This window comes from Heteronotia binoei, chromosome 4 (assembly GCF_032191835.1).
Source record: "Heteronotia binoei isolate CCM8104 ecotype False Entrance Well chromosome 4, APGP_CSIRO_Hbin_v1, whole genome shotgun sequence".
Taxonomy (NCBI): Eukaryota; Metazoa; Chordata; class Lepidosauria; order Squamata; family Gekkonidae; genus Heteronotia; species Heteronotia binoei.
In genome coordinates this window covers 165,099,920-165,127,789 of record NC_083226.1, presented here as the reverse complement: position 1 = coordinate 165,127,789, position 27,870 = coordinate 165,099,920, and the positions used below count along the sequence as shown (strand labels likewise).

At 46.1% G+C, this 27,870-nt stretch overlaps 1 protein-coding gene across 1 annotated transcript in view; it reads left to right on the top strand.

Moving 5' to 3' along the window:
* Nucleotides 1-1,066: 1,066 nt before the first annotated feature.
* DCC (DCC netrin 1 receptor) overlaps nucleotides 1,067-27,870 on the top strand; it is a gene marked incomplete at its 5' end in the record, with an annotated part of 1,016,990 nt that continues 990,186 nt past the window's right edge. Inside the window, one exon of the mRNA XM_060236603.1 lies at nucleotides 1,067-1,406. Within this exon, the coding sequence (XP_060092586.1) occupies nucleotides 1,067-1,406 (340 nt within the window). The remainder of the gene's footprint in view (nucleotides 1,407-27,870) is intronic.

The following is a 27,870-nucleotide window of genomic DNA, read 5'->3' as shown; positions in this document are numbered from 1 at the left end:
ATGCGGTGGCTAAAAAGGCAAATGAAATTTTGGGCTGTATCAACAGAAGTAAAGTGTCCAGATCACGTGATGTGATGGTATCGCTTTACTCTGCTCTGGTAAGACCTCATCTGAAGTACTGTGTTCAGTTTTGGACACCACATTTTAAGAAGGATATAGACAAGCTGAAACGGGTTCAGAGGAGGGTGACAAAGATGGTGAGGGGTCTGGAGACCAAGTCCTATGAGGAAAGGTTGAAGGAGCTGGGGATGTTTAGCTTGGAGAGGAGGCGGCTGAGAGGTGATATGATCACCATCTTCAAGTACTTGGAAGGGCTGTCATATAGAGGATGGTGTGGAATTATTTTCTGTGGCCCTGGAAGGTAGGACCAGAACCAATGGGTTGAAATTAAATCAAAAGAGTTTCCGGCTCAACATTAGGAAGAACTTCCTGACCGTTAGAGTGATTCCTCAGTGGAACAGGCTTCCTTGGGAGGTGGTGGGCTCTCCTTCCTTGGAGGTTTTTAAATAGAGCCTAGATGGCCATCTGACAGCAATGAAGATCCTGTGAATTTAGGGGGAGGTGTTTGTGAGTTTCCTGCATTATGCAGGGGGTTGGACTAGATGTCCCTAGAGGTTCCTTCCAACTCTATGATTCTATGATTCTCTGTTTCTGTTGATCATTGGTGGGATTTTTGAATAACGTCCAAAAAGTTTCTTGGAAGGTTTAGCACAGGCCTCATTTTGAGCAGGAGCTCACAGAATCAGAGCTCCAGAACCTCTAAATTTTATCGTGCTCTTTGTTTCTTAACACACACACACAATACTTGTTTCTGGGCTTCATTGTTCAAACCCCCTGTGAGAATTTTGCTGAACTCTAAGATTTGACATACTTTCTAATATTTTCCTGACAAAAATTGGCTGGCTGGGGGCGGTCAGCTGGCTGGGGGCGGGGGGAAGCCTGTAAAACCGGGGGATACCCCGCTGGAACCTGGGGATTGGGAAGCCTACTGGTATCCCTTGCCTAACGTAATGCTCTTCAAACACAAACAGTGCCTGGGAATGTGCTCAACTAACTGGACGGTTCTTGGCTGTTCATCTTAACAGGCACACAAGTTAAAGGATTTACAACGCTGCGGTTCCTGATCGAGCCTTCGGATGCCGTCACCATGCGAGGAGGTAACATTTTGCTGAACTGCACCGCGGACTCGGATCGAGGGCTTCCGGTCATCAAATGGAAGAAGGACGGTGTCTTTTTAAACTTGGCGGTGGACGAGAGAAGGCAGCAGTTTTCCAATGGATCTCTTTTGATACAAAATATAGTCCACTCCAGACATCATAAACCTGACGAGGGCCTTTATCAGTGTGAAGCCTCCCTAGAAGGAATTGGAGCCATTGTCAGTCGGACAGCCAAAGTCTCAGTCGCAGGTAAGAGGTCACACTTTATTGGTCAACAAGAGAATGTTCTCGTGCTAATTTCGCATTCTTTCGCTGGAACATACTGGAACTATTTCATTTGCTTAAAGGATGGGTTGTCTTCCTATTGGTTGCCAGGGCTTGAAAGCAAAGGAGGCCTTTGTCTAGCAGCAGATTTGGCAGTTGCCAGGCAGGATTTTGGTTTCTTCAACCAACCAATGGTGGTCAGGAGACTTCAGGGAGATCATCCAGGACAACATTGGAGCTGTTGAAGTGTAGAAGACTTGGTGATAGGGTACCAAGGGTGCAGATTACAGGGGTCAAGCAAGTTTTGCAAGGCTAAGGAGTCCCATCTGTTGGTTCATATTGCCTAAAGTTAGTGGGGAAATGAGGTTTTGGCAGACTGAACTTTCACTGTTGCCCTTTGTGGGGGCAGTGGTTTACAGAGGCAAATAGGAAGCCCATTTGCCTATCTCATGCATATCTAGTGAATGGCAAGTTATGCCAATAAAGGTTGTTATTGTTGTTGTTAGTGAATGGCAATCAGTGTTATTAATCATCGTTCAAATCTACATGCTAAACCAGGTAATAGATTTATTATATTAATATTCCTTGTAATTTTCATATGTGACGGTATTTACTGACAACATTGTGGAGGGTGAATAGGGTTTCCAGCTCCGGGTTGGGAAATACCTGGAAATTTTGTGGGTGGAGTCTGAGGAGGGTGGGGAGGGGATGAACTTTGATGGGGTATATTGCCATAAAAGCCATGTCCCCAAAGCAGCCATTTTCTCTGAGTGAACTGATCCCTATCACCGGGAAATTAGTTTTAATCCCAGAAGATTGCATATCTGTAATCCTGCCAACTTTATGATTCTATGAGATATCCAGCCACTACCTGGAGGTTGGCAGCCCTAGGCGTGGGATACTATTATTTGCCCTGGATTATCTCTCTGGTTCAGTGGGGTATTGTCTGGCCTGAAAGAAAGTTTTAAAGACTGGCTTGATCATCACTGAGAACGTAGGGTACCATAATTTGGCTGCTGGTGACTAACCACATGTTGCCTTTGGGTTCCTTTTCTGTGGCCCTCTGTCGATTTGATTAGAACCATGCTTGACACTCTTACAAAGATCAGTGTGAAGTTGGAGTAAGGTAGACCTGAAAACTGCCGCAGGTAGTCTGAATAGATTGAGGGAAGGATATGGAGGAATCTCAAAAGCAGGGCTTTTTTTTGTAGCAGGAACTTCTTTGTATATTAGGCCACACATCTCTGATGTAGCCAATCCTCCAAGAGTTTACACCCCTGATGTAGCCAATCCTCCAAGAGCTTACACCCCTGATGTAGCCAGTCCTCCAAGAGTTTATAGTAGTAAGAATAACCCTTGCTCTAAACAGTACACAATGGCTCTCCATTTTGTGGGGTAAGGCTAGGGTTGCCAAGTCCAATTAAAGAAAAATCTGGGGACTTTGGGGGCGGAGCCAGGAGACTTTGGGGGTGGAGCCAGGAGACACTGGGGGTGGAGCCAGGAACAAGGGTGTGACAAGCATAATTGAACTCCAAGGGAGTTCTGGCCATCACATTTAAAGGGGCAGCACACCTTTTCAAATGCCTTTCTTCCATAGGAAATAATTAAGGATAGGGGCACCATCTTTTGGGGCTCATAGAATTGGACCCTCTGGTCCAATCGTTTTGAAACTTGGGGGGTATTTTGGGGAGAGGCACTAGATGCTATACTAAAAATCTGGTGCCTCTACCTCAAAAAATAGCCCCCCCAGGGCCCCCAATACCCACGGATCAATTCCCTATTATTCCCTATGGGAATCATTCTCCATAGGGAATAATAGAGTGCCCAGTAGACATTTCCCTCCCCCCCACACACTTTCTAAAGGGAGGGAGGGCCTCCATACCAGGGAATCCCCCTCCCTCTCTCACACACACACAAATACTTACTTGGTCTTCTTCCGGAGAACTGTGCCTGCTGAGAAAACGAAAGCAAAGAAGGGAGGGGCCGTTCTCCGAAGCCCTTCCTGTTTCCTCCTTCCTGCCCAGCCTTAAAGGGACAGGGATTTTACAAACTGCTCAGGAGCTCTACAACAGGAGCTCTATAGGTATGTTCTCCCCCCCCACCTCCCCCCCCCCGCTTCTCAATTTTTGAAGACCGGGAGATTAAGCTGGGAACCCAGAAGTCTCCCGCTAAAGCGGGGGGATTGGGAACCCTAGGTAAGGCCCAAATAATATCTCTTCAAATGGACTTGACAAATGATGAGCTGACAAACTATGTAGCCATGGGGATACGGTTGCCGATCCCAGTTGGAGGCAGGAGTTCCCCTGGCTTGGAGACCCTCCCCCTGCTTCAGAGTTATCAGAAAATGAGGGAGAATGGCTGTGGGGCACTACTCTCTGATGTGGGAATTAACCCCCCAACAGGCACAAAGCAGGAAATAAAAGCGACATGCCTGCATAACCAGGATGTAGGCATGTTTGTGACTTCAGGGAGCGACACTCTGGTTTTTGGGCAAAACTCTATGGTAGAATTAGCTTCAAACCATAGAGTTTTCACTCCAAAACCAGATTGTCTCCTTCCTCCATGTCTCCAGAGTGCCTGCATCACTTCCTGGTGATGTAAACATAGTGCAGGGGTGTTAAACTCATTTGCTATGAGGGACGAATTTGACACAAATGGGACTTTGTGGGGCTGAGCCATGTGTATCATAAAATGTGATGCCAAGGAGTGGAGATATAAACTATATAAAGGATACGGATAAACACAATTAAAGATGTTATTTTTAACTTAAAATACAAACATGCTTAAAACTTTTGTGACGTTTTGTTTAAAATGGAAAGGTGGGGGAATAGTGAGATTTGGCAATGCAGTTTTTAAAATAAAACATGAAGAAAAAGCACAAAGATCACAGCAGGAACTAAAAACATAAACTAAACATATACAATGCTCTGAATCTAGTATTCTACTTGAAATGGCTGGGCATTGAAAGCTTCTCCCCCCACCTCTACTCAGATTGGCAATGGCTCTCCAGGTTAAATATCCCCCTTTGGCTGTGCGTTCCCAGGTTAGAGTACTCACTACGCACCAGTTCATTCAACAGAGACAAGCTGGCTCAAAGCATCAACCCTTTATTTGCAAGGGGCTTCAACTGGCCACTGCAAAATGCTACCTTAGCTCCACTCCATTGAAATACATTGCAGCACAAAGTTGCAAGGAAAACACAGAAGGATTTTCCATACAGGTCTCTGGGTGCAGAGACCTGAATGGAAAACCCATTCCATGTTTTCCTTGCAGCTTTGCAAGCCCAGAAGCCAGCAGAGATAAGGCAGAAGGCTGGGAAAGTCCTCCGCACCTCCAAGCTTCAAAGGGTGAGGACAGGAGTGGGAGGAGGGGGAAGAAAATTGCCAGAGGCCTGACTGAAGCCCTGGGTGGACCACATGTAGCCCACAGGCCAGGAATTTGATATCCCTCACATATCATTTATTTCTTGCTTCTCCCTCTTCAATCCTGAAAAGGTAAGCCCCATCCCCTGCCCATTGATCCAACCAACTTGACAACCTTACATGGGGAAGATAAGCACAGCTATACGAGCACAGTGCTATCGTCCCACAAATTCTTGTCATCAGCAAACAACTTTTCATTTTAAATAAACATAAGGGAAAACTCCCTCCCCCCTTCCTTAAAGCAAGTTGTTTCTCCTCCAGAGAAATGAAGTTCGACGTGACATTCCTGCCACAGTAATTTCTTTCTGACAAGCTACTATTCAAGTTTAAATGTGCCTAATCAACTCTTTGTTGCCGTGTGATATTTGAAGCATGTTTATTATCTTCAAAAAACAAGTGGCAGCCTTTGAAGCTAGAAATTAACTGGTTTCTAAATTAATTCAGTCAAAAAATATAAAATACCAAACTCTTGCAAGATGTGAAATGCATTTTTTTCTTTTTTAAAAAAAAAAAAATCTACACAGTTCCACCCCCCCCCCTCCCACTTTGGCTGACAGGAATTCATTAGACAACTGATTGGATTCTGAAACCTTTGGTTTTTGCAGCTCATTTTTGTTGAAGTGCCTCTTCTACGAAGGTGACACAAATTGGCCACTTCTGGAATCGCAAGATGATTTGGGATGTTTAACAAATACTTGTCTTGGGATTCATGACCCTCCCGAAGGCTGTGAAATCTGACAATTTGCCGCATTACGATGTTTGAGTCCCACTATTCATGCCTGGTGCTTAGCTGTCATGTATTTTAGCAGTTTGCTCTTTTCTGTTTATCTTGGGTTTAACAAATCAATAGGTTACAGAACTTGGAAGAAAACCTTCAAATGACAAATTAAGGCTCAACAGGATGAACGGTGAAGACCCACAATGAATCTTAGCCTTTCCCTCAGCCTGTACGGTTCATCCTTTCATTCATTCATTCATTCATTCATTCATTCATTCATTCATTCATTCATTCATCTTTACAACAACCCTGCAGTGTAGGTTAGGCTAAGACTGGCTCAAGATTACTCAGTGAAGTTCATTACTGAACAGGGATTTGAATTACTGATCGGAGATGTTTTGGAGGATGGCATTTTATCCTACTAAGGTCTCTGTCCTCCATAATCCTTGTGAAGAGTGGAAATGCTCTTTAATTGCTACACCACATTGGCTCTCTGTTTTGAGGCATAAGGTCCAGACTATATCTTTTCAAATGTTCCTTATAAAATAATGAGCTGACAGGCTATGTTAGGGATGACAGTCTCCAGGTGAAGCCTGGGGATCACATAAGAACATAAGAGAAGCCATGTTGGATCAGGCCAATGGCCCATCCAGTCCAACACTCTGTGTCACACAGTGGCCAAAAAAACCCCAGGTGCCATCAGGAGGTCCATCAGTGGGGCTAGGAATTACACCTGGAATTACAGTTGATCTCCAGATTACAAGGATAAATTCCCATGGAAAAAAATGGATGTTTTGGAGGGTGGCATTGTATCGCACAGTCACTGCCCTTCCCAGCCTCCATTCCAAAATCTCTAGGAATTTCCCAACCAGGAGTTGATAGCCATATGCCCTCACCCTCCACTGGTGGCCAGGCGGAGTTTGACAACCTTGGCTATGCAGCCATGTGAAAGATTAACTCAGCTCATGGATAGGTGAATTTCACAGGTTGGAAGTATTTAATGAGTCCATCTAGAATTTAGTATTTCCTGGAAGACATGCTGCAGTTCTGAATTTAGACAACTCCTGTGCTAGCATAAATGAGCGTGAAACTTTGTGGGATGACATTATTGTGGCCACTAGGACTTTTTTTTTTTAGAAGGAACTCCTTTGCATATTAGGTCACAGAACCCCTGATGTAGCCAATCCTCCGAGAGCTTACAGGGCTCTTCGTACAGGGCCTACTGTAAGCTCCAGGAGGATTGGCAACATCAGGGGATGGAATCTAGCAGGAGCTCCTTTGCATATTAGGCCACACACCCCTGATGTAGCCAATCCCCCAACAGCTTACAAGGCTCTTTTTTGTAAGCTCTTGGAGGATTGGCTACATCAGGGGTGCGTGGCCTAATATGCAAAGGATATCCTGCTAGAATTCCACCCCTGGTATGGCCTAATATACAAAGGAGTTCTTGCTACAAAAAAAGCCCTGGTGGTCACACACATCTGGATGCCTGTCTCCCCAGTTCCTATGTGCACCAGAATTACCCATCTAAATGTCTTCCCTTTGAGTTCCCTCTTATTGAATAGATGCATGTTATTTCCTCCAGCCCATCCATCTCTTCGCCTTCTAAAGACTTACATAACCTGCAGGCCTACTTCCTCAATTTCTTCCAAGTCTGCGTTTTTTCACCTTAGGCGGGCAAGGCAGTTGGCCCCCTTCCTGGAGCACGACGACCTAGCAACAGTGATCTATGCTACGGTCACCTCGAGGTTGGACTACTGCAATGCCCTCTACATGGGGCTGCCCCTGTCCTGAACTCGGAAATTGCAGCTGGTGCAGAATGCCGCAGCCCGGCTGTTACTCGGTCTCCCAAAGTGGGGACACATTCGGCCGGGTCTTCGGTCCCTGCACTGGCTTCCAGTGATGTATTGAGTCCGGTACAAGGTGCTGGTTATTACCTTTAAAGCCCTATATGGCCTGGGACCTGCCTACCTGAAGGACCGTCTTTCCCCACATGTTCCCCAGAGAGTACTGAGGTCGGGAACACAAAATCTCCTTACTATCCCTGGGCCAAAAGAAGCCCGCTTGAAATCCACCAGAGAAAGGGCCTTCTCTGTTATGGCCCCTACATGGTGGAATCAGCTGCCGGGGGAGATGAGGGCCCTGCGGGACCTTGTTCAGTTCCGCAGGGCCTGCAAGACGACCCTCTTCCGGCTAGCTTACACCTAGCTAAGATGAGAACCCAATGTAGCTTGCCAGATTTCTTCTTATATATATTTGGAATATTTATTAGTTTTTAAGGTTTTATCTGTTTTAAATGTTTAATTGTTTACATGTTCAAATATTGTTTAATTTTTATGTTTGATTAATTGTTGGAAGCCGCCCTGAGCCACTTGCGGGAAGGGCGGGATATAAATTCTAAAGAAATAAAGAAATAAAATAAATTTCTTCTTCTTTCCTTTTCTTCTTGACCATTCCCTGCTGCACTTCGGCATCCAGGCCCAACCTCCAGGCTGAGTTCACATGAACACATGAAACTGCCTGATACTGAATCAGACAGTTGGTCCATCGGGGTCCGTATTGGCCACTCAGGGTGCTGTCACACAAGAGATTTGGCTCGACCTAGCCACGCCTCCCATTCAGATTAAATGTGCATGAGCACATGAGCACATCTGCCCTCTGAGCTGCGCCCGCTCTCAACCCGTCTCCAGACACCTCCTATCTGGATTAAAAAGCCACCTGGATCTTCCCAGTAGTTTCCCTTTGAATCGCATTTAGATTGCATATCCGCTGGCCATCCGAACGCCTGGGTGTGACTTATAAGTGGAAGAGCAGTGTGAGCATGTCAAGCTGTTTCTGGAGCATTCTGGGGTTTTTCCCCCTTCCCCCTGCTCCAAGGAGCGCTTGTGTGCTTCTTTGCTTGAGTGCATACACTGGAGGACTTTTTTTTAAAAGAGCCAACCCTTTCCACGGTGGGTCCATGGTTGAGGTGCACCAGTAGGGTTGCCAAGTCTGGGAAATATCTGGGGACTTTGAGGGTGGAGCCAGGAGCAAGGATGGGACAAGCATAATTGAACTCCAAAGGGAGGTCTGGCCATCATATTTAAAGGGATCACATACCTTTAAAATGTCTTCCCTCCATTGGAAATAATGAAGGATAGCGGCACCTTCTTTTGGGGCTCATAGAATTGGACCCCTCAGTGCACTCTTTTTAAAAGTTGGAGGGCCTTTTGAGGAGATGCTATACTGCAGTTTTGGTGTCTCTATCTCAAAAACAAGCCCCCCCCCCAGAGCCCCAGATACCTGTGGATCAATTCTCCATTATACCCTATGAGAATCGGTCTCTACAGGGAATAATGGAGCGCCCAGCACACATTTCCCTTCCCACCCCCACTTTCTGATGACCCTGAAGTGGGAAGAGGGCCTTCAAACCAGGGGATCCCTTGTCCTCACCTGGGGATTGGCAACCCTACACACTAGCAGTGTGAATGGCCAACCATGGACGGCTGCCGTGATCCTGCCACTTCAACAGCAGCTGTCTGATAGCCTGGAAATGGACCAAACTTAAGCAGCTTTTTTGGAGTTGAGTTAATATCACGCATATTTTCCAGTGTGATAACTCTCTCTGACTGTCAGCAGCTTTCCTGGGTCATAGGCTGAGGTTTTTCACATCACCTATTGCCTGATGGAGATTCCGGGGATTGAACCTGGGACCTTCTGCATGCCTGGCAGATGCTGTGCCTCTGAGCCGCAGCCTCTTCCCAAAAGCACAGGAGACAAATAGCCTATGGATAGAATGGTGAGTCCCAAGTCCTTTATCCTGTGCAGATTATGCTCAGGGCTTTTTTTGTAGCAGGAAGAAGAAGAAGATATTGGATTTATATCCCGCCCTCCACTCCGAAGAGTCTCAGAGCGGCTCACAATCTCCTTTACCTTCCTCCCCCACAACAGACACCCTGTGAGGTAGATGAAGATATTGGATTTATATCCCGCCCTCCACTCCGAAGAGTCTCAGAGCGGCTCACAATCTCCTTTACCTTCCTCCACCCACAACAGACACCCTGTGAGGTGGGTGGGGCTGGAGAGGGCTCTCACAGCAGCTGCCCTTTCAAGGACAACCTCTGCCAGAGCTATGGCTGACCCAAGGCCATGCTAGCAGGTGCAAGTGGAGGAGTGGGGAATCAAACCTGGTTCTCCCAGATAAGAGTCCGCACACTTAACCACTACACCAAACTGGCTCTCCTTTGCATATTAGGCCACACACCCCTGATGTAGCCAATCCTCCAAAAGCTTACAGGGCTCTTAGTACAGGGCCTACTGTAAGCTCCAGGAGGATTGGTTACATCAGGGAGGCGTGGCCTAACATGCAAAGAAGTTCCTGCTACCAAAAAAGGCCTTGTTTCTAGCAAGTAGTCCCCCTCCTAGTCAAGCAACAGCACCAGTGCTGGAGAGATGGAAGCCAGGATTTTAACAGGGTTGAAGGATTTTGGCAATGTTCTTCGGGACATTTGTGAGGTCAGGTTGAGGTCAGAGGGAGACATTTCTATATTTGGCTGAAGGTAGAGAAATGTTTGCACATGTCAGGGACAAAAATATTGCTGACTGCATAGAAAATGTGCTCGCAGTGACCTTAATTAACATATTGGCAGCACATCACTGACTTAAGGCACTGGGCAGATGGAAGAGAAAGAATAAAAAATGAAGGGCAGCCTGATAAGTAGAAGGAAAAACAGAGAAGCTCAGGAGGCTGTTGCTTGCCAAGGGAAACTGTGGCTGCAGGTGCTTTATGCTGTAACTTCAGGAGAGCACGATAGAGGTTTAGAAGATTATGCACGGTGTGCAGAAAATGGATCGGGAGGGTTTTTTTTTTCCCTCCCTGCCTCTCACATAATGTTAGAATCTGGAGGCAACTCAGAAAATAACCAGCCATGTCAGGACAGATAAAAGAGAGTTTAGGTGCAAATGGGCCAGTTCCATCTCTCTCATGGATCTCGAGAGTAGAAACGCTGGAATGCTTCTGATTTCCCTGGTGCTTGCATGCGAGTTCTTTTGTCAGTTGTTTCAGCTCTCTACTGTTTGCCAGCCAGTTTTGTTGCAAAATAGGCACACATGCATACTTGTGTAATATACGTGGTATGCACGAAAGCTTATACCCAGAATTAAACTTAGTTTGTCTTAAGAGTGCCTCTAGACTCAAACGTTATTCTGTTGCTTTAGACCAACATGGCTACCCTCTGAATCTGTACAATGTATATGTATGTCATGTGTATGTTAAGTGACATCAAGTTGCTTCCAACTTATTATTATTAGGGTGAATGCAGACGGGCGGTTTAAGCTGCCCTAGGGATGGGAGGCAGGTGGACCAAAAAAGTGCAATCACATGTGCACATCTGCCTCCCGCCCGCAGCCTGCTCGGTGATGCCTAAATTCCGAGGAGGCTTCAAGGTGCTTCCCAGTCATCTGGACGGCCGGGAAGCACCTGGGAAGTGTCCGGGAGGTTCAGAAGTGCTCTGGAATGTCCTCCAGAGTGCACGCAGCCTGTTCCTGTTCACAGGAGGTGGTGGCGGCCACAAGTATAGCCACCTTCAAGAAGGGTTTAGATAAAAATATGGAGCACAGGTCCATCAGTGGCTATTAGCCACAGTGTATGTGTGTATATAAAAATTTTTGCCACTGTGTGACACAGAGTGTTGGACTTGATGGGCCGTTGGCCTGATCCAACATGGCTTCTCTTATGTTCTTATGTATGCATGCTGTCTGGAGGCTTCTGGCCTGTTACTTTTCCTGCCAGCTCTCTTTGGAGTGGCTTCATGCCACCCCAAGCTGGTGGTCTGTAATCACCCTTATTGTTGTTGTTATTTAATTGATCACCTATTACAAATCAAGTCTGTCCATTTCATGTTGGGTCTTTATTGACTGAGTCAGTCCATCTCATGTTGGGTCTTTGTTTACTGAGTCTGTCCATCTCATGTTGGGTCTTCCTTGACTGAATCCGTTCATCTCATATTGGGTCTTCCTTGACTGAGTCCGTCCATCTAGAAACAGCACACAAAAAGGCTTTGAAAGTTAAAAAATAAACCAAATATTCACCTTAGAGGGGGAAAGGTCTGGTGAAATCAGGGATAAAACATCTGAGGTGAATCAAAAATATGTCTGAGGTAACTGTATAGTCACATGCTCCAGTTTATATGTTTCCAGCAAGTTAAGAGTTATAAGCTTTTCACAAAATCTTAAAATCTTTGATTAGAGAGACTGTATTTTCAGTTTCTGCTAAGCACTCCGGTATAAGTTCTTGAATCTGATTGAATTTAATTGATTCTTCAAGTTTCAGAAGGCAGGGATACACTACTAAGTGTATCTATCAGTGGCTACTAGTCATGGTGACAGAGGGGAACCTCCATGTTCAGAGGTAGTCAATCCCTGAATCCCAAAACTAGAAGGCAACATCAGGGGAAGGTCTCAGCCTCTGCACTATGTTGTTACTCCTCCAGAAAAACTGGCTGGCCACTGTGTGAAACAGGTTGCTGGACTAGATGGACCACTGGTCTGATCCAGCAGGGCTCTTCTGATGTTCTTATGAGGTCAGCTTTCCTGGAGAAAATGGCTGCTTTGGAGGGTAGGTTTTATGAGATTTCCTCCCCTCTCCAAACCCTACCCTACCCAGGCTGCACCCCAAAATCTCCCAGTATTTCCCAACTCAGAACTGACAACCATAAGTAGCCTCCAGCCTACCTATTGATAGGGTAAGTCACACACTGAAGAAGAGAGGAATGCTTGTTGTATGTTCTGTTGATCAGCAGTTTTATAAAACCCTAGCTGCAGGGGTGGAATTCTAGCAGGAGCTCCTTTGCATATTAAGCCACACACCCCTGATTTAGCCAATCCTCCAAGAGTAATCCCCGGGCCAAAGGAGGCCCGTCTGAAATCCACCAGGGATCGGGCCTTCTCGGTAACGGCGCCTTACTGGTGGAACCAGCTGCCGGAAGAGGTAAGGGCCCTGCGGGACCTAGGGCAGTTCCGCAGGGCCTGCAAGACAGTCCTCTTCCGGCTGGCCTACAACAACTAACTGACACTGAGAATTTTTGGATGGAGCTAGAATGCATTTTGACAGACCGCTGCTTTTTATGTTTTACGTTTTACTAAATTATTGTTTTAACTGTTGTTATTTAACTGTTTTAACCAAACCTATGTAAGTTTTATATGTTGTAAGCTGCCCTGAGCCCCCTCGGTGGGAAGGGCGGGATATAAATCGAAATATAAATAAATAAGCTTACAGGGCTCTTAGTGCAGGGCTTACTGTAAGCTCTTGGGGTGTTGGCTACATCAGGAGTGTGTGGCCTAATATGCAAAGAAGCTCCTGCTAGAATCCCATCCCAGCCTAGCTGAATCCATTGATTTGAATCTTGTATTTTCATTCTGAAATGCTCGGGGACTGAGCGAGCAGGGTTATCAGGAAGCCGTAGAGTTTTGAATTGCGTATGCATGCTTAGAAACAGAAATCCCTTTGTAAGTTGCTGTCTTCTGTTGAGAACAAACTATATCTACGATGGCTATCCCGGAAAATGACAAAATAACACATGAGCTTCGAGCAGCGGTAGAAGTCTTTCCTTTTAATCCCGAATATATCTGAGAGCAGGCCTTTGAACCGTGCTGTGAATCCCTCTTGCCTTTCCGAAATCTTTTTTACTCTCCCTGTGGTTCGGAGCCTACATTATAGGCCCTGGCGTTCTGTCTTTGGCGCTTCGTCACACAACCGGAATTGTCCAGCCGCTGCTGCGTCTTTCAGAGACTCCCGCAACAGCCTGTTTCTAGTCAACCTTTTCTAAACTGCTTCCATCAAAAGTAATGGTGGTGTTTTATGCTGGGTTTTTCGTGATGTATGGCAGCGGCTGACAAGCACATTAAATTCCTTTTTGATTCATTTACTCGTTCGTACAAGTTTCCCCCCCCCTCCTCTTTGCTTGCAGGATAAAATTCCAGCAATGGTATTAAAATAAATGACCTGCTCTTTAATATTTCATGTAGTGGCTTGGGATGGATTTTGTCATGGAATTGTTGCAATCTAATATTAGACTCCATCGTTGGGAGACAATATGCCTGTTCGCAGTATTTTTAAGGCCGCGTGGGTTTGGCATGGTAGCGCAGCGTCTCTTGCAGTTATGAACGACAAACCGCAGAAATGCATTGGATCAGACATCTTTCCTTTGCGGTGGAGACTCTGCGCTGGGTTTCATCTAATTTTTAAAGCGTTAGGGGTTTGTAAAGTAGTTCCTGTCAGAAGCAGTCGATTTTACTTAGTACAAGACTCAGGAATAAAGGCGATCTTGTTGAAAATGAGAGCTGCCGCTGGAAGTTTGGCACAAAGCAAAACTTGAAGGAAATTCTGAAGTTTCCTTTCAGGCAGAACTTGTGAGGGTGCCGTCGTCAATGGTGTTATACCCTTCTAAGCTTTTTTCACCGGATATAGGAGCTGGACTGCCAAGTTCCAGAATGGGCTGGGAATTCTCCCAGAATTACATGTGATCTCCAGATTACAGACAGCAGCTCCCCTGGAGGAAACAGTAGCTTCTATAGCAGGGTGGGCCACGCTTGTTTAACATAAAAGCCACAGAGAATAAATATCAGATGTTTGAGAACTGCAAGACATGAACAAATATTATACACAGGACTTTATTAAAACTCTTAATACTTTCTCTGAACAGAAAGATAAAATGCATATGTATGCACTTTACAACACAACCATGTTAGAAGGAGACTTTAAAAAAAAATCAAAATCTGGGAACAACAGTCCCCATAAAACCAGCATAGGGAAAGGTTAGGGAATTATTTTTTTGGCACCAGTGGAAGGAGGAAACACACACATACCATAGAAATCGCAGACCACTATTTGCATAATTATGCACAGGGCTTTTTTTTTTTAAGCAGAGAAACAGTTCCAGCTGGCTTGGCATCAGGGGATGTGGCCCAATATGCAAATGGGTTCCTGTTGGCCTTTTTCTACCAAAAAATCCCTAATTATTCATCTCTCTTTGCCTTGACACCAAAGTTAGTAAATATAGCTCTTATAAGAGCTATGAAACTTAGGGGGAATCCTGCACTGCCTTCTTTAATTCTGTTCCTCCTTGCAGCGGCTCCCTTGGCTCTTGCACTCTCTTTCCCTGCTCTAGCTCTCTGGGCAACTTCTGTGATGGAGGAGAAGAGCTTGCAAGCCTGCTTATTGTCCCCTCCTTCCCCACTATACACATGGAGGAAATAGTTGCCTACTTATGGGTCAGTGCTCAAAGGCTGACTGAGATCCCGATACTAAGTGTGCTTACTTGAGAGTAAGCCTGGATTATGTTCCTCCTTGATCTCCGGGAGCCATACAATATGTGTGAAAGCATCACATGCAGCTCCCAAGCCACAGTTTGGCCACCCCTGATCTATAAAGGTAAAGGTAATCCCCTGTGCAAGCACCAGTCGTTTACGACTCTGGGGTGACGTTGCTTTCACAACCTTTTCACGGCAGACTTTTTTACGGGGTGGTTTGCCATTGCCTTCCCCAGTCATCTACACTCCCCCCCCCCAGCAAGCTGGGTACTCATTTTACCAACCTCGGAAGGATGGAAGGCCAAGTCAACCTGGAGCTGGCTACCTGAACCAGCTTCCACTGGGAACAAACTCAGGTCATGAGCAGAGGGCTCTGACTGCAGTATTGAAGCTTTACCACTCTGCGCCACGGGGCTATAGTGTGCCATAAATTCTACATAAAATTCCACCCCAAATTCCGCTCCCCCTCTATAGGCACCAACCCCAAATCTCCAGGGATTTCCTAGGTCAGAGTCGGCACTTAGAATAGTGTAACTAACCCCACTTAGAATAGTGTAACTCTTATTTAGGATTGTGCTATAACAGCTTTGATAGGTAGGGTGAGGGACTCCGCATAGTCTTAGGTTTATTGTGATGAGATATATGGGTGATTCTTCCTTGTCAGACTCTGAGTGTTTCTGAAGGAGAACAAAAATGCTTTGATAAGGATGGTACAACCAGGCCTTGAAGCCAGCAGGAGCTCACAGGAGTGCAGCTCCTGAACCTTTCTGAGGGTTTCCCCTCTTCCTCCCCACCTACCTTGTCCATTGAATAGTAGGTGCAGCTGCATAACAATCCCTGGATTAGGAGAGCGGGCAGCCAGCCAGCCAACCACCAGGGGCTTTGCCACGCCCCCAGTAGCCCTCATTAACCCCTGGAGAAGCCTGCATCATCCTTTCTCCACAGCTTATGTGATTTTGGGTGGCGGGTGGCTTGCTGGCCTTTTGACCAGGCAGGGTAGCCCAGGAAAGCCCCAGGCAAGTGAGGCCTGCTTGGGCTGGCTGGACCTCTAGCTTTTGGCTGGTGGGAGGACAGCATATGCTAATGAGTTATGCTAATGAGCACCACCTATTTTTCTACAAAACGACCTCTGGGTACAACTATTGCTCATGTATAGCAGAGGTCCCCAGCATGGTGCTCCGGGCTACACTCTGGTATTTGGACAAAAACTCTGTGGTAAAATTGGCTTCTAACATAGAGTTTTTGCCCAAATACCAGAGCATTGTCCGGACATCACTGGTGAGATGATGTCACTTTCTGTGCAGTGCTGGCACAAAGCCTAGGCTTTCTCCTTTCACTTGGTAAGTCCCCCTCCCCACTGGCTAGCTGATCAGGGGCTGGGGGTAGGGCCTCGTGGTGGGGGACCTCCACTTGGGGGAGGGTCTGTCAGCTGTAGTGAAATCTTTCCTGGGAAATAGCAATGTTTGGGGAAAGGAGGGCCCAGAGGGGGATTTTGTCCATCCAACAAGAGTTCTGATTGGCCACTGGAGATCTGATTGGCTGTTCATATCTTTACAAATGTTGTTTTGTTAACAACTGCTGCTACAGCCCAAGGATCTTCCCTGCATGACTGAAGGTATGCTGTGTGCATTGGAATTAAATAACCCTCCAAACAACTATGTTCATTTTAAAAGGTATCCTATTAAAAAGATCTTCAGGCTAGGGTTGCCAGCTTCCAGGTGGGGCCTGGAGATCTCCTGCTTTTACAACTGATCTCCAGCTGGCAGTGATTAGTTCCCCTGGAGAAAAAATGGCTGCTTTGCACCATGTTGAGGCCCCTCCCATCCCCACACAAAACCCAATCCTCTCCCAGATCTACCCCCAAAGTCTTCAGGTATTTTCCAACATAGACCTGGCAACCCTACTTCTGGCTGAAATTCTTCAGAGTTCCCATTGGAGTTATGTGTAACCTAACTTTCTGATGTTTTGTGTTTGGCTCCGCCTCCTACTGCAGCCATTTTGTGGTTGGTCAGAATTCCGAAGGCACCCTCAGGCTCAAACAGGTTGGAGACCCCTGATATGCAGAATATGATATGGTTTTGAAATTTAGCCAGGCAGATCTTTGCTTCAAATCTACCACTCCACTTCACTCCTCCACTCCACATGCACGTTGGTACCACACAGAAAAGTACTTTTTTTTTTTTTTGATAAAACGAAAGAGAATAAATCACATTGGCTCTTTAATCAGCCAAAGTCCTCTTTGGCACCATCCTGTCAGTGACCACGAATCGTATTTTTTTCAGGACTTTCTCAAGGGCTCTCAAGGCCTTAACAACCGCCATTTGTGAAAGTGTTCTTGGCTGGAGAGGGAACAGAAGCAGTGAAGAGAAACTAAGAGGCTGCCTCCTACTCTAACATCTTATTAAAACTCCCAATTTAACAGGCTACTGATTATTGGTATTTCCAGTAATTGGTAGGTCTGAAGACAGAGACGTTCTGGTGAACCGTTTGGTTTTCCTTTTTCATCAACGGTTCCTGGGTCAATGCACTGAGGTTTCTGGGGCATGATTTGCTTGCATAAGCACCGGTCATTGGGGCAGATGTGGGGAGGGAGGAACGGAGGACATTTTTCTTCATGTATCCCATCACATGTGTGGGTGATAATGAGAAGTGTAATTGCAGAGGTTATCTGGCTCTGTTAATTTCATTGAATGCAGCACAAGTTTCGCAGAGGTTCAGATTTGTTGTGCGTGTTATTGTGCTGTTGTTTTGTCGCAGTCAGGGCGCTTACGGGTGACTGGCACATTCACACATTTCTAATTGTGTCCTTCCAATGGCACACTTATGTTTCATAACATACCACAGATGTAATGTAAAAGGGGAGACAGAATAAAGAGGAAGCCGGGGAGGGGGGGGGGAATGATGCAAAACTAGGGTTGCCAATCCCCAGGGGATCTCCTCATTTGGAGGCCCTCCCCCTGCTTCAGGGTTATCAGAAAGTGGGGAGGGGCATTCTCTGGACACTCCATTATACCCTATGGAGATGGTTCCCCATAGGAAATGATGGAGAATTGATCCCTGGTATCTGGGGTTATGGGGTGGGCGGTATTTTTAGGTAGAGGCACCAAATTTTCAGTATAGCATCTAGTGTCTCTCCTCTATGATCAAAGATTTCCAAAAATCTCAAAATGTGCATACACAATTGATGTCTATTTGCCACGCATTCAAATATTGATAATGTTGTAAGGGCCTCAGTCCGTTGATTTACAGGAGATGGGCATTTATCTTTCCAGTCCTGTGATACTAGTCTCCAGGTATTTCTCAACCCAGAGCTGGCAACACTAGTGAAGAATAAGCGTAAAGCATGTTTCTTTGATAAGATACCTTATGTTTGACAAGGTAGAGCGGCTGGCTATCACCGGTGTGATTGTTTCTTCTTCCTTTCTGGCTCAGTTCTGATGATACTCTCTGTCTCATATGCATAATTGAGATTTTGCATTACTCAATATGTGGGACAATTGTATTTGAATAGGGCCTACATGCAGAAAACTCAGCCTGTGGCATTTTCACATGTGCTAAATGATGCCCTCTCAATCCATTTCAGCAACCGTTTGCGAGTGGATTTTTTGCCATTTCACATGGCAAAATCCAGTTGCAAAGTGCCCTGAAAATGGATTAAAGGTGCGTTAACTTTTTTTAGTTGTTCAGTCTCACAGTCTAGTCCGACTTTTTGCGACCCCATGGACAAAGTCATGCCAGGCCCTCCTGTCTTCCACCATCCTCCGAAATCTGCTCAAATCCGTGTTACATCAGTAACGCTGTCCAGCCACCTCATCTTTTGTCGTCCCCTTCTTCTTTTGCCTTCTGTCTTCTCCAGTGAGTGCTCCCTTCTCATTTGGTGGCCAAAGTATTTGAGCTTCAGCTTCAGCATCTAACCTTCCAGGGAACAGTCAGGGTTGATTTCCCTTAGGACTGACTGATTTGATCTTCTTGCAGTCCAAGGGACTCTCAAGGTTCTTCTCCAGCACCACATCTCAAAAGCATCTATTCTTCCGCGCTCAGCCTTCCTTATGGTCCAGCTCTCACAGCCATGCATTACTACTGGGAATACCATCTGACTATATGGACTTTTGTTGGCAGGGTGATGTCTCTACTTTTTATTATACTACCCAGGTTCGTTAACTTAGTGTGTGTGAAAGCCCCAGTGTGCATAGGCTTGCCACTTACTAGGACCTCAGATAAAGTCAAGGAATTGTGTGATCTACCTACCCTGCATTCTATACATGTTCTGAGTTATACCCATGAGAGGCCAGGGAGGCAGAGTAGCCAAACTGATAGGTAGAAGGGAAGGTAATACTCTATTTCCACAGTCTTCAAACTTATTTTTCTCCCAATAATTTTTAATTGGTCATTTTGTTATGTAGCAATACAAACTTATGTATTATTTAACAGTATTAACAAATAAATACTTTTCCAAGTCACTGGTGTCAGTCTTCAAACTTATTGAGCCTGTGAGCACTTCTGGAGTTTTGAGAAAGAGTAGCAGGTACCATCACAAAATGGCTACCATGGGCCAGATCTACACAGCTATCTTCATGAAATGTGTCACGGCTGGGGCCGGGTCAGGCAAAGTCCAGGGGCAGTCCGAGGTCTGTAGCCAGTAAGCAGGAGGGTCCGAGGCGCCAAATCCAAATCACTGTACAAGTATCGCAGGTCCGAGGTCCAGAAGCCGAGGTCAGGGAGTCCAGAAGTCACAAGCCAAAGTCAGGGAGTCCGGAAACCAAAGTCAAGCCGGCGTGGATGCTAGAACATCAGGGAGATGACTAGTTGCTTCCACAAAGCCTCCTCCCAAAGCCTACAGCTATATAGCCCTCTGCTGGCTGTTGTCCATTTCGGCTAATTGCTGGCTCAGAGAGGCAGCCAGGATCCTGTTGCAACTCAAGCATCCTTGCTCTTAGAAGGGCCAGAATCCTCTCAAAACTCAGGGCTCAGGGAGCGTCTTGCTTGTGAGCGTGCCGCCCTCCTCCGATCCCTGAGGTCCTGACGGAGGCGGTCACGCACACGCGCCACCTGAGAGGGCGAGGCAGGGGGGCTGGGATCTTCTCCAGCAGGAGGCAGGGGCACTGGTGCAGGTGGCAGGGGCACAGTTTCTTCTGCAGGCTCAACTTCCTCTGCAGGATCCCCAGCACCCATGACAAAATGCAGCAAACGAAAGTCAGAAATTGATATTTTTGTTTTGCTTTGCTTTGGGGAAGAGACAAGTGAAAACCAGGAAGCTAACTAGTAAGCTTCCTGGAGGGGACAACTATTCCGGCTCCCCACTACAGTATATAAAGTTTTTTGGGAAAATATACTTGTCGGTAACAACTGTTATTCAGTCTTGAATAACAGTCATATTAAATTCAGATTCTGCTTCATGGATGGCTGGAATGTGTCGTCATTGAGGTGCAGAAGGGTGGTTTTTCAATATGCTATGACCTACTTACACAGAGTGGTCTTCCAATATATGCCCATGGGCAAACTGTGTTTTGGTCAGGGTGGAATTCTAACAGGAGCTCCTTTGCATATTAAGCCACACATCCCTGACGTAGCCAATCCTCCAAGAGCTTACAAAAAAGAGCCTTGTAAGCTCTTGGAGGATTGGCCACATTAGGGGTGTGTGGCCTAATATGCAAAGGAGCTCCTGCTAGAATTCCACTCTGCTTTTATTGTACCTTCCCCATGATAAATATGGTCAGACGCTACCAGTTTGCAGTTTTTCTTAGTGATGGCTTCTGTTTTATGGAATGGCTTCCTTAAAGAGATGAGGAAAGGCCCCTATTCTGTTGTCTTTCCTTAGGGGCCTCTAAACAGTGGCTTTGATCAGTAGAGCAGAGTCTTCTGCAGTTGTCAGTCTCAAAATGGGCAAAATCAACAACTGCCAATACACATGCCTTCTCCATTGTGGCCCCCACCTTATGCAATGGCTAGGGTTGCAAGATACCTTCTTTGTCATGGTGGGGGGATTTGGTTGCATTCCAGAGGCAGACAGGACGTTGAGCGAGACATCTCTAACATGATGACATTACCTGGAAGTGATGTCATCACAGTGGAGGTGACACTCTGGTTTTTTGCAGAACTCTATGAGGTTTTTTTTTTTATTTTTTGCAGAACTCTGTGGGGTTTTGGCATTAAGACCATAGAGGGGTTTTTTTGCATCAAGACCATAGAGTTTTTTTGGCATCAAAACCATAGAGGGTTTTTTTTTAAATCAAAACCATAGAGGGTTTTTTTGCATCAAAACCATAGAGTTTGCCCCCAAACCAGAAGTTGCTGTCAGAAGTGATGTCATTGCATTGAGGATGTTGCACAACAATGTCCCTGTTTGAGGGTGTGGTTTTTCTCACTGGCCAGCTGGCTGGTAGCGAGCCAACCCCCCCCCCCAAAAAAAGTGGGGGAACCACTGCTGGGACCAGGGACTGGCAACCCTAGCAATGGCCTGTCTGAGGAGTTCAGGAAGAAGAAGAAGATGAAGAAGATATTGGATTTATATCCCGCCCTCCACTCCGAAGAGTCTCAGAGTGGCTCACAATCTCCTTTACCTTCCTCCCCCACAACAGACACCCTGTGAGGTGGGTGGGGCTGGAGAGGGCTCTCACAGCAGCTGCCCTTTCAAGGACAACCTCTGCCAGAGCTATGGCTGACCCAAGGCCATCTCAGCAGGTACAAGTGGAGGAGTGGGGAATCAAACCCGGTTCTCCCAGATAAGCGTCTGCACACTTAACCACTACACCAAACTGGCTCCTGATCTCCTGGTTTTCCACACAGTGTGCAAAACTGAATTATTCACAAGGGCTTTTCTACACAGACAATAGAGTTGCACTGTACTAAATGTTTCGCAAAGTTACTTGGATAAATGATGATGGACTGTGGACTATACGGCTATGTTTAGCTTGTCGAAACTAGGATCCTACAATAGAATTTTGTATCAGTTAATTTGTCATGTTAAGACATGCTTTGTTTTAGTTCTCTTTTTAGACTGGTTCCAGAACTCAAATCCAACACCCCCTCTAAGTAGTGGAGTCTTGTGAGCAAAAACTGCTTTGTGAGCTGCTGGCATTAAAGCTGTGAGCATAAATTAGTTTGCTCTGGGGCCATCTTTCCTGAGCTAAGACAAAAATGTGTGAGCTGGAGGCAAAAAACTATGAGCTAGATCACACTAACTCAGCTTAGACGGAACTCTGCCCAAATCCTAAAAAGGTAAAGGTTGTCCCCTGTGCAAGCACCAGCGTTTCTGACTTTGGGGTGACGTTGCTTTCACCACGTTTTCACGGCAGACTTTTTACGGGACGGTTTGCCCTTGCCTTCCCTAGTCATCTACCCTTTCCCCCCCAGCAAGCTAGGTACTCATTTTACTGACCTCAGAAGGATAGAAGGCTGAGTCAACCTCGAGCTGGCTACCTGAAACCCAGCTTCCGCCTATCTCACTGTTTATTGACTATTCCGTCAGGTCAGTTGCCTTGACTCACTCTGTGTGAGAAGGCTGCACTATCAATAATGGAAATGAATAATAATAAATAAATATTAGAGAATGTTGTTTTTAATAGGTGTTTTAACTTTGCTGTCTTCTTGGGTCCTGGTTCTTGTGAAAAAGGTAAGTTTATAAAAATTTGAAATTAAAAAAAAACCCCACAAAAATAAATTGACTTGCTTTTAGCCACTACTCCATATTTCTTTTGTGTAAGACTTGGGGGCTTTGGCTTTCCACACTGCAGTTCTTTCTCTTAGCAATATTGAGGGCGGCTGGAACAATTCATCACTGAGGTCTGGAAAGGTCCAATTCTCATCAGCCTTGACCGTTGCTTGCTTGGCAAGTAATTAAAAGTCCTGAAGCAATTTCAGGATGGTGATCGTTGATTCTTCCAGCAGGGCACATACAGATGTTCTAATCCTCTCTTCCTCTTTATGTTGGAATCAGGCCTGTAGCTATGAGGGGGCCTGTGGGGGCACAGCCCCCTGACTTCTGGGCAAGGCCCCCTGACTGGAGGCCCCAATCAGCCCCTGGGGCCTCTGCCATGGTTCTGGGGGCTGCTGCTGGCCCCGTGAGCATTTGGCAGGCGAGGGCAGAAGCAATTCCAGCCTCCCGTTGGAGTTAAAGGACCCCCGATCAGCTGCTTCGCAGGCCCTTTAACTAGCACAGGGGCTGGGACTGCTTCTGCCTCCAGCCCTGCACACTATTTTAATGGTGGGAAAGGAAGGGAGGGTGGTGGCGGGGAAAGCAGCAGGGAGAGGAGAGGAGGGAAGGGAAGCTCTTCCTTGCCTGCCCCTCGCCACCACCCTCTCTTCCTTCCCCGCCAATAAAATAGCACTGCGGGGCTGGAAGCAGAAGCAGCCCCAGCCCCAATGCTAGTTAAAGGGCCCGTGAAACAGCTGATCATCGGGCCCTTTAACTGGCGGGGAGGTGGGGGACTGCTTCTGCCTGGATCACCGGCTTCTCCTGGCCTCTTTCCCAGTTTCCCTCCTTCCCTTCCAAGCCCCGATCGCTGCCTTCTCCCCGCCTCCTTCCCTTCCCTCCAAATCCTGATCACTAGCTTCTCCTGGCCTCTTCCCCTCCCTCCCTTCCAAGCCCAGATCGCCGCCTTCTCCCCGCCTCCTTCCCCTCCCTCCCAGTCCCAGCCCCAATCGCCGGCTTCTCCTGGCCTCTTCCCCTCCCTCCCAGCCCTGATCACTGCCTTCTTGCCTCCTTCCCCTCTCTCTCAACCCCGATCATTGCCCATTCTCCTGCCTGTCACTTTCATCGCCATCCTCCCTTCCTTGGGGGGGAGGGGAGGGTGTCAGAGAGGGAGAACAATAGAGGGAAGGTAGTGTGGGGTTCTGGGGGTCATCAATGCCCCCAGAAAAATGTAAATGCCCCCCGATTTTCCAAATCCTGGCTACAGCCCTGGTTGGAATACATCGTTGTTGCCCCTAGATGATACATTCTGAACGTTGCCTTGAGTAGGCAAGTTAATCTATCAAGCTCATTAAAAACAGCTTTCAGACCATTTAATTATGACCATGGAATAAGTCAAGAGTAGAGATTACCCAGGTGTTAATTGCATATATTTTATTATTAGTTGTGAGTTCACTTTTTTAGACTTTTGAAGACTCTGCCCGTAGAAACAGGGGTACGAGGATTATGAACTTGAGTAGATGATCTGGTGCTTCTGATCGATCCCCAGGTATTTGTAGGTCAAATTGTTATCAAGCTAGACAACATCATAGTGTTTGAAAGGTGTTTCCATTGCACAGGGTGCTTGCTTTCTATCACAGAGAAGAAGAAGAAGATGATATTGGATTTATATCCCGCCCTAAACTCTGAATCTCAGAGTCTCAGAGCGGTCACAATCTCCTTTACCTCCCCCGCTCCCACAACAGGCACCCTATGAGGTAGGTGGGGCTAAGAGAGCTCTTACAGCAGCAGCCCTTTCAAGGACAACTCCTACAAGAGCTATGGCTGACCTAAGGCCATTCCAGCAGGTGCAAATGGAGGAGTGGGGGTTCAAACCTGGTTCTCCCAGATAAGAGTCCATGCACTTAACCACTACACCAAACTGGCTCTCAGAGAGAGTTGTGTGTTTGTCTTGGCCAGTTGTCATTTTAATATATTTGTTGAAAATGCTTGTGTTGGCTATGAGGCTGTTGAGTATAGCTGGAAAATTAGCAAATAATCTGAAGGATACTATCTGAAGAAGTGTGCCTGCACACAAAAGCTTATACCCAGAATTAAACTTTGTTGGCCTTAAAGATAGCACAAAACTCAAATGTCGTTCAAATAATGTAATGCCATTCATATATAAAAGACATGCATATGGTTTGTCTCATTGCGTTGATGCCTAGGGCTGTATCAGTTGAATGGAGGCGAGCATTTTGCAAGCACTTTTTTCTTCAATTACAAATATGCAGATTTCATGTCCCAGAATTAAGTTATTTTATTGCACCTTGATGATCTAGTTTCGGTGTTGCTCTTTGCAAAGGCAGCTTCTCCTAGACTCTGAGGTGTACATGATGGACATGCCTGAAAACATAGTGGAGATTTCATTCTAGGCGCCTTTATACTGCAGATGGTGATTGCAAAATATGTGTGTTCGCAACTGATAGTGTCTCAAGTGTAGGGGGAAAAGCCGAAGCAACTGGGGACATTCACTTAAGGAGATGGTGTAATAGATCATAACCATTATGAAATTGGCCATTAGATGATCTAGCTCGTTTTTCCTGACCTGAATGCTCCTCCAGCGCATTCTATAATACATGGTCTACACAGACCTTTTTTTTTTTTTTTTGTAATGACAAGTGATGAGATTTCTATCTTACCTGTAGATTAAGCTTTCCTCCTATTCAGTTGACCGGTCAAGCCAATCTGACCATCCTTATCTCTACTTTTTAAATTCTTTTTTAAAAAAATCAGAAATTATTCTTAAACTAATTTTCTAATTCCCCATTCACTTTGTTTTTGGGTTTGTTATTTCCCCCGTCTCTTCTTTCTGCTTGGGAACAAAATGTTCTGGGTGGCCAGATATCTGGTAGGGTTGTCAGGTCCCTGCAGACAAATGGAGGGGTATGGAAAGGGGGGCTTACAGAGAGCAGGTGGGAGGCCCAGCGAACATGCAGCAACATGTGTACATCACTGCCCACATGACCTGGAAGTGATGTTATGAAGTTGGGGATGTCAAAGCAACACTCTGGTATTTGGGCAAAAGCTCTATGATAAATATGGTTTCTCTATGGTAAATAAACTCTGTGATAAATATTGCCCCAACATGGTAACTAGGGTTGCCAGGTCCAACTCAGAAAATATCTGGGGACTTTGGGGGTGGAACTGGGAGGCTTTGTGGGTAGAGCCAGGAGACTTTCCCTTTCCTTAAAATAAGTAAAAATATAGCAGCGCAGCTCCCCTAAATACAGTCTTCATTTTCTCACCCCATCCAGCTAAACTTCCACTAAATGAATGTGAACACACTCTCACAAAGCAGCCAAAATGAAAACAGTTAGCAAGCACACACTTTTGTAATCTTATTGGAGCAATTTACTCACATTGCTGAATCTAACCATCTGCTGTATTTCAACCAACTTCTTCAGACTAATAGGAACATGAAAGAACAGCCTACGGGGTGGAGTTTTCCTCCAAACAGTGGGGCTGAGAGCCATATGGCTCTGTCTTCCAACCCCACCCCCTTCAGCTTTCCTGCTGAGATTTAAAGGCACACACATATTCACAAACACAAACAGTTGCAAGCCTCTTCTAAACCTGCAGAGGTTTGAAGGCATATAGTGGCTGTTGGGGTGGGACTCCTCCCCCCACTTGCCAGATGGCTGGTGGTGAGGAGGAGCCTAAAAAAACAGGGGATACCCCAACCAGGCCAGGGGTCTAGCAAGCCTAGTGATGACACAACATCCAGGGCATGTGGGCAGTGATGTAGACACATCACTGAATGTTGGCTTGGCTTCCCTCTTCTTCAGTCAGCTGACCTCCAGTATGGAGGTGGCAGGCACCTAATATGCAGGCAGTGAGGCAATGCGGACTAGGGGCAGGGACCCCCACCTCCACCAGTGCATCTAACAACTGTAGTTTCTGGGTAGCCAGGCCTAAATTCATAGCAGCCCTAATAGTTCACATCAGCCTCACCTTATCAGACCTCAGAAGCTTAGAAGAGTCAGTACTTGGGTGGAAGGCTGGAGCTGCTATGCAGATGAAGACAGTGACAAACCACCTCTGCTCCTCTGTTGCCTTGAAAAATCTTAAGAAGTGGGACTTAGAATCATAGAGTTGCAAGGGACCTCCAGGGTCATCTAGTCTAATCCCCTGCACAATGCAGGAAACTCACAAATACCTCTCCCTAAATTCTCAGCATCTTCATTGCTATCAGATGGCCATCTAGCCTCTGTTTCAAAACCTCCAAGGAAGGAGAGCCCACCACCTCCCGAGGAAGCCTGTTCCACTAAGGAACCACTCTAACAGTCAGGAAGTTTTTCCTAATGTTGAGCCAGAAACTCTTTTGATTTAATTTCAACCTATTGGATCTGGTCCTACATTCTGGGGCTCTAGAAAACAATTCCACACTATCCTCTATATGAAAAGTCTTCGAGTACTTAAAGATGGTGATCATATCACCTCTCAACTGCCTCCTCTCCAGGCTAAACATCCCCAGCTCTTTCAACCTTTCTTCATAGGACTTGGTCTACAGACCCCTCACCATCTTCCTCACCCTCCTCTGAACCCGTTCCAGCTTGTCTATATCCATCTTAAAATGTGGTGCCCAAGACTGAACACAGGTACTTTATGAAACTGAACTCCAGGTACTTCATGGGGTCACCATGAGTTGCTTTTTAGGGTTGCCAGCTCTGAATTGGGAAGTACCTGGAGATTTTGGGAGTGGAGCCCGTGTAGGGCAAGATTTGTGAAGGGTGGCAAACCTACCCATGGAAGGATCATTCTTCAAATATACCATGAAATTATCTTTCTTCAGCCAGCCAAAACACAGATTCCCTTTCTCTGCCGTCCCTTCCAATCACCATTTCATGTACAAATAGCCTGGAGTGGCTCTATTATTAGGATTACCCCTTGATGGAGCTGCTAAGAGAAAGTAAGAAGTTTTCAATTTTTGTTAGTGACTGTTCTGAATTGCTCTTTTTTCCTGCACTGTAAACCATCCTGGGACTTAGACAGGGTGGAAAGGCAGGGCATCAGTCTTTTTAATAAACAAATACATTTCAAGCATCCCTTTCATAAATTTGATAAAGTGAGCTTTTGCCTAAAAGCTGGTGCTTTAATAAATTCTGGTTGTCTATAGAAGTGTCACAAGACAACTTGTTGATTTCTAGAAATAGAATCTTGCTGTTCTAGCAGTTTTAACCCATGACAGCAATTCTTCTAAAATTGAAATATAATTCATTTATGTGGCGTGGGAGAACAATTTCCAGAAAACAAAATAATAATGGCAGTAGGTTAGGTCAAAAAGAATGGTGGCGGGGGCATGGTGTCAGAGCCTTCTAAGATGGACGCCTAGAGTACTTGCTCTGCTTC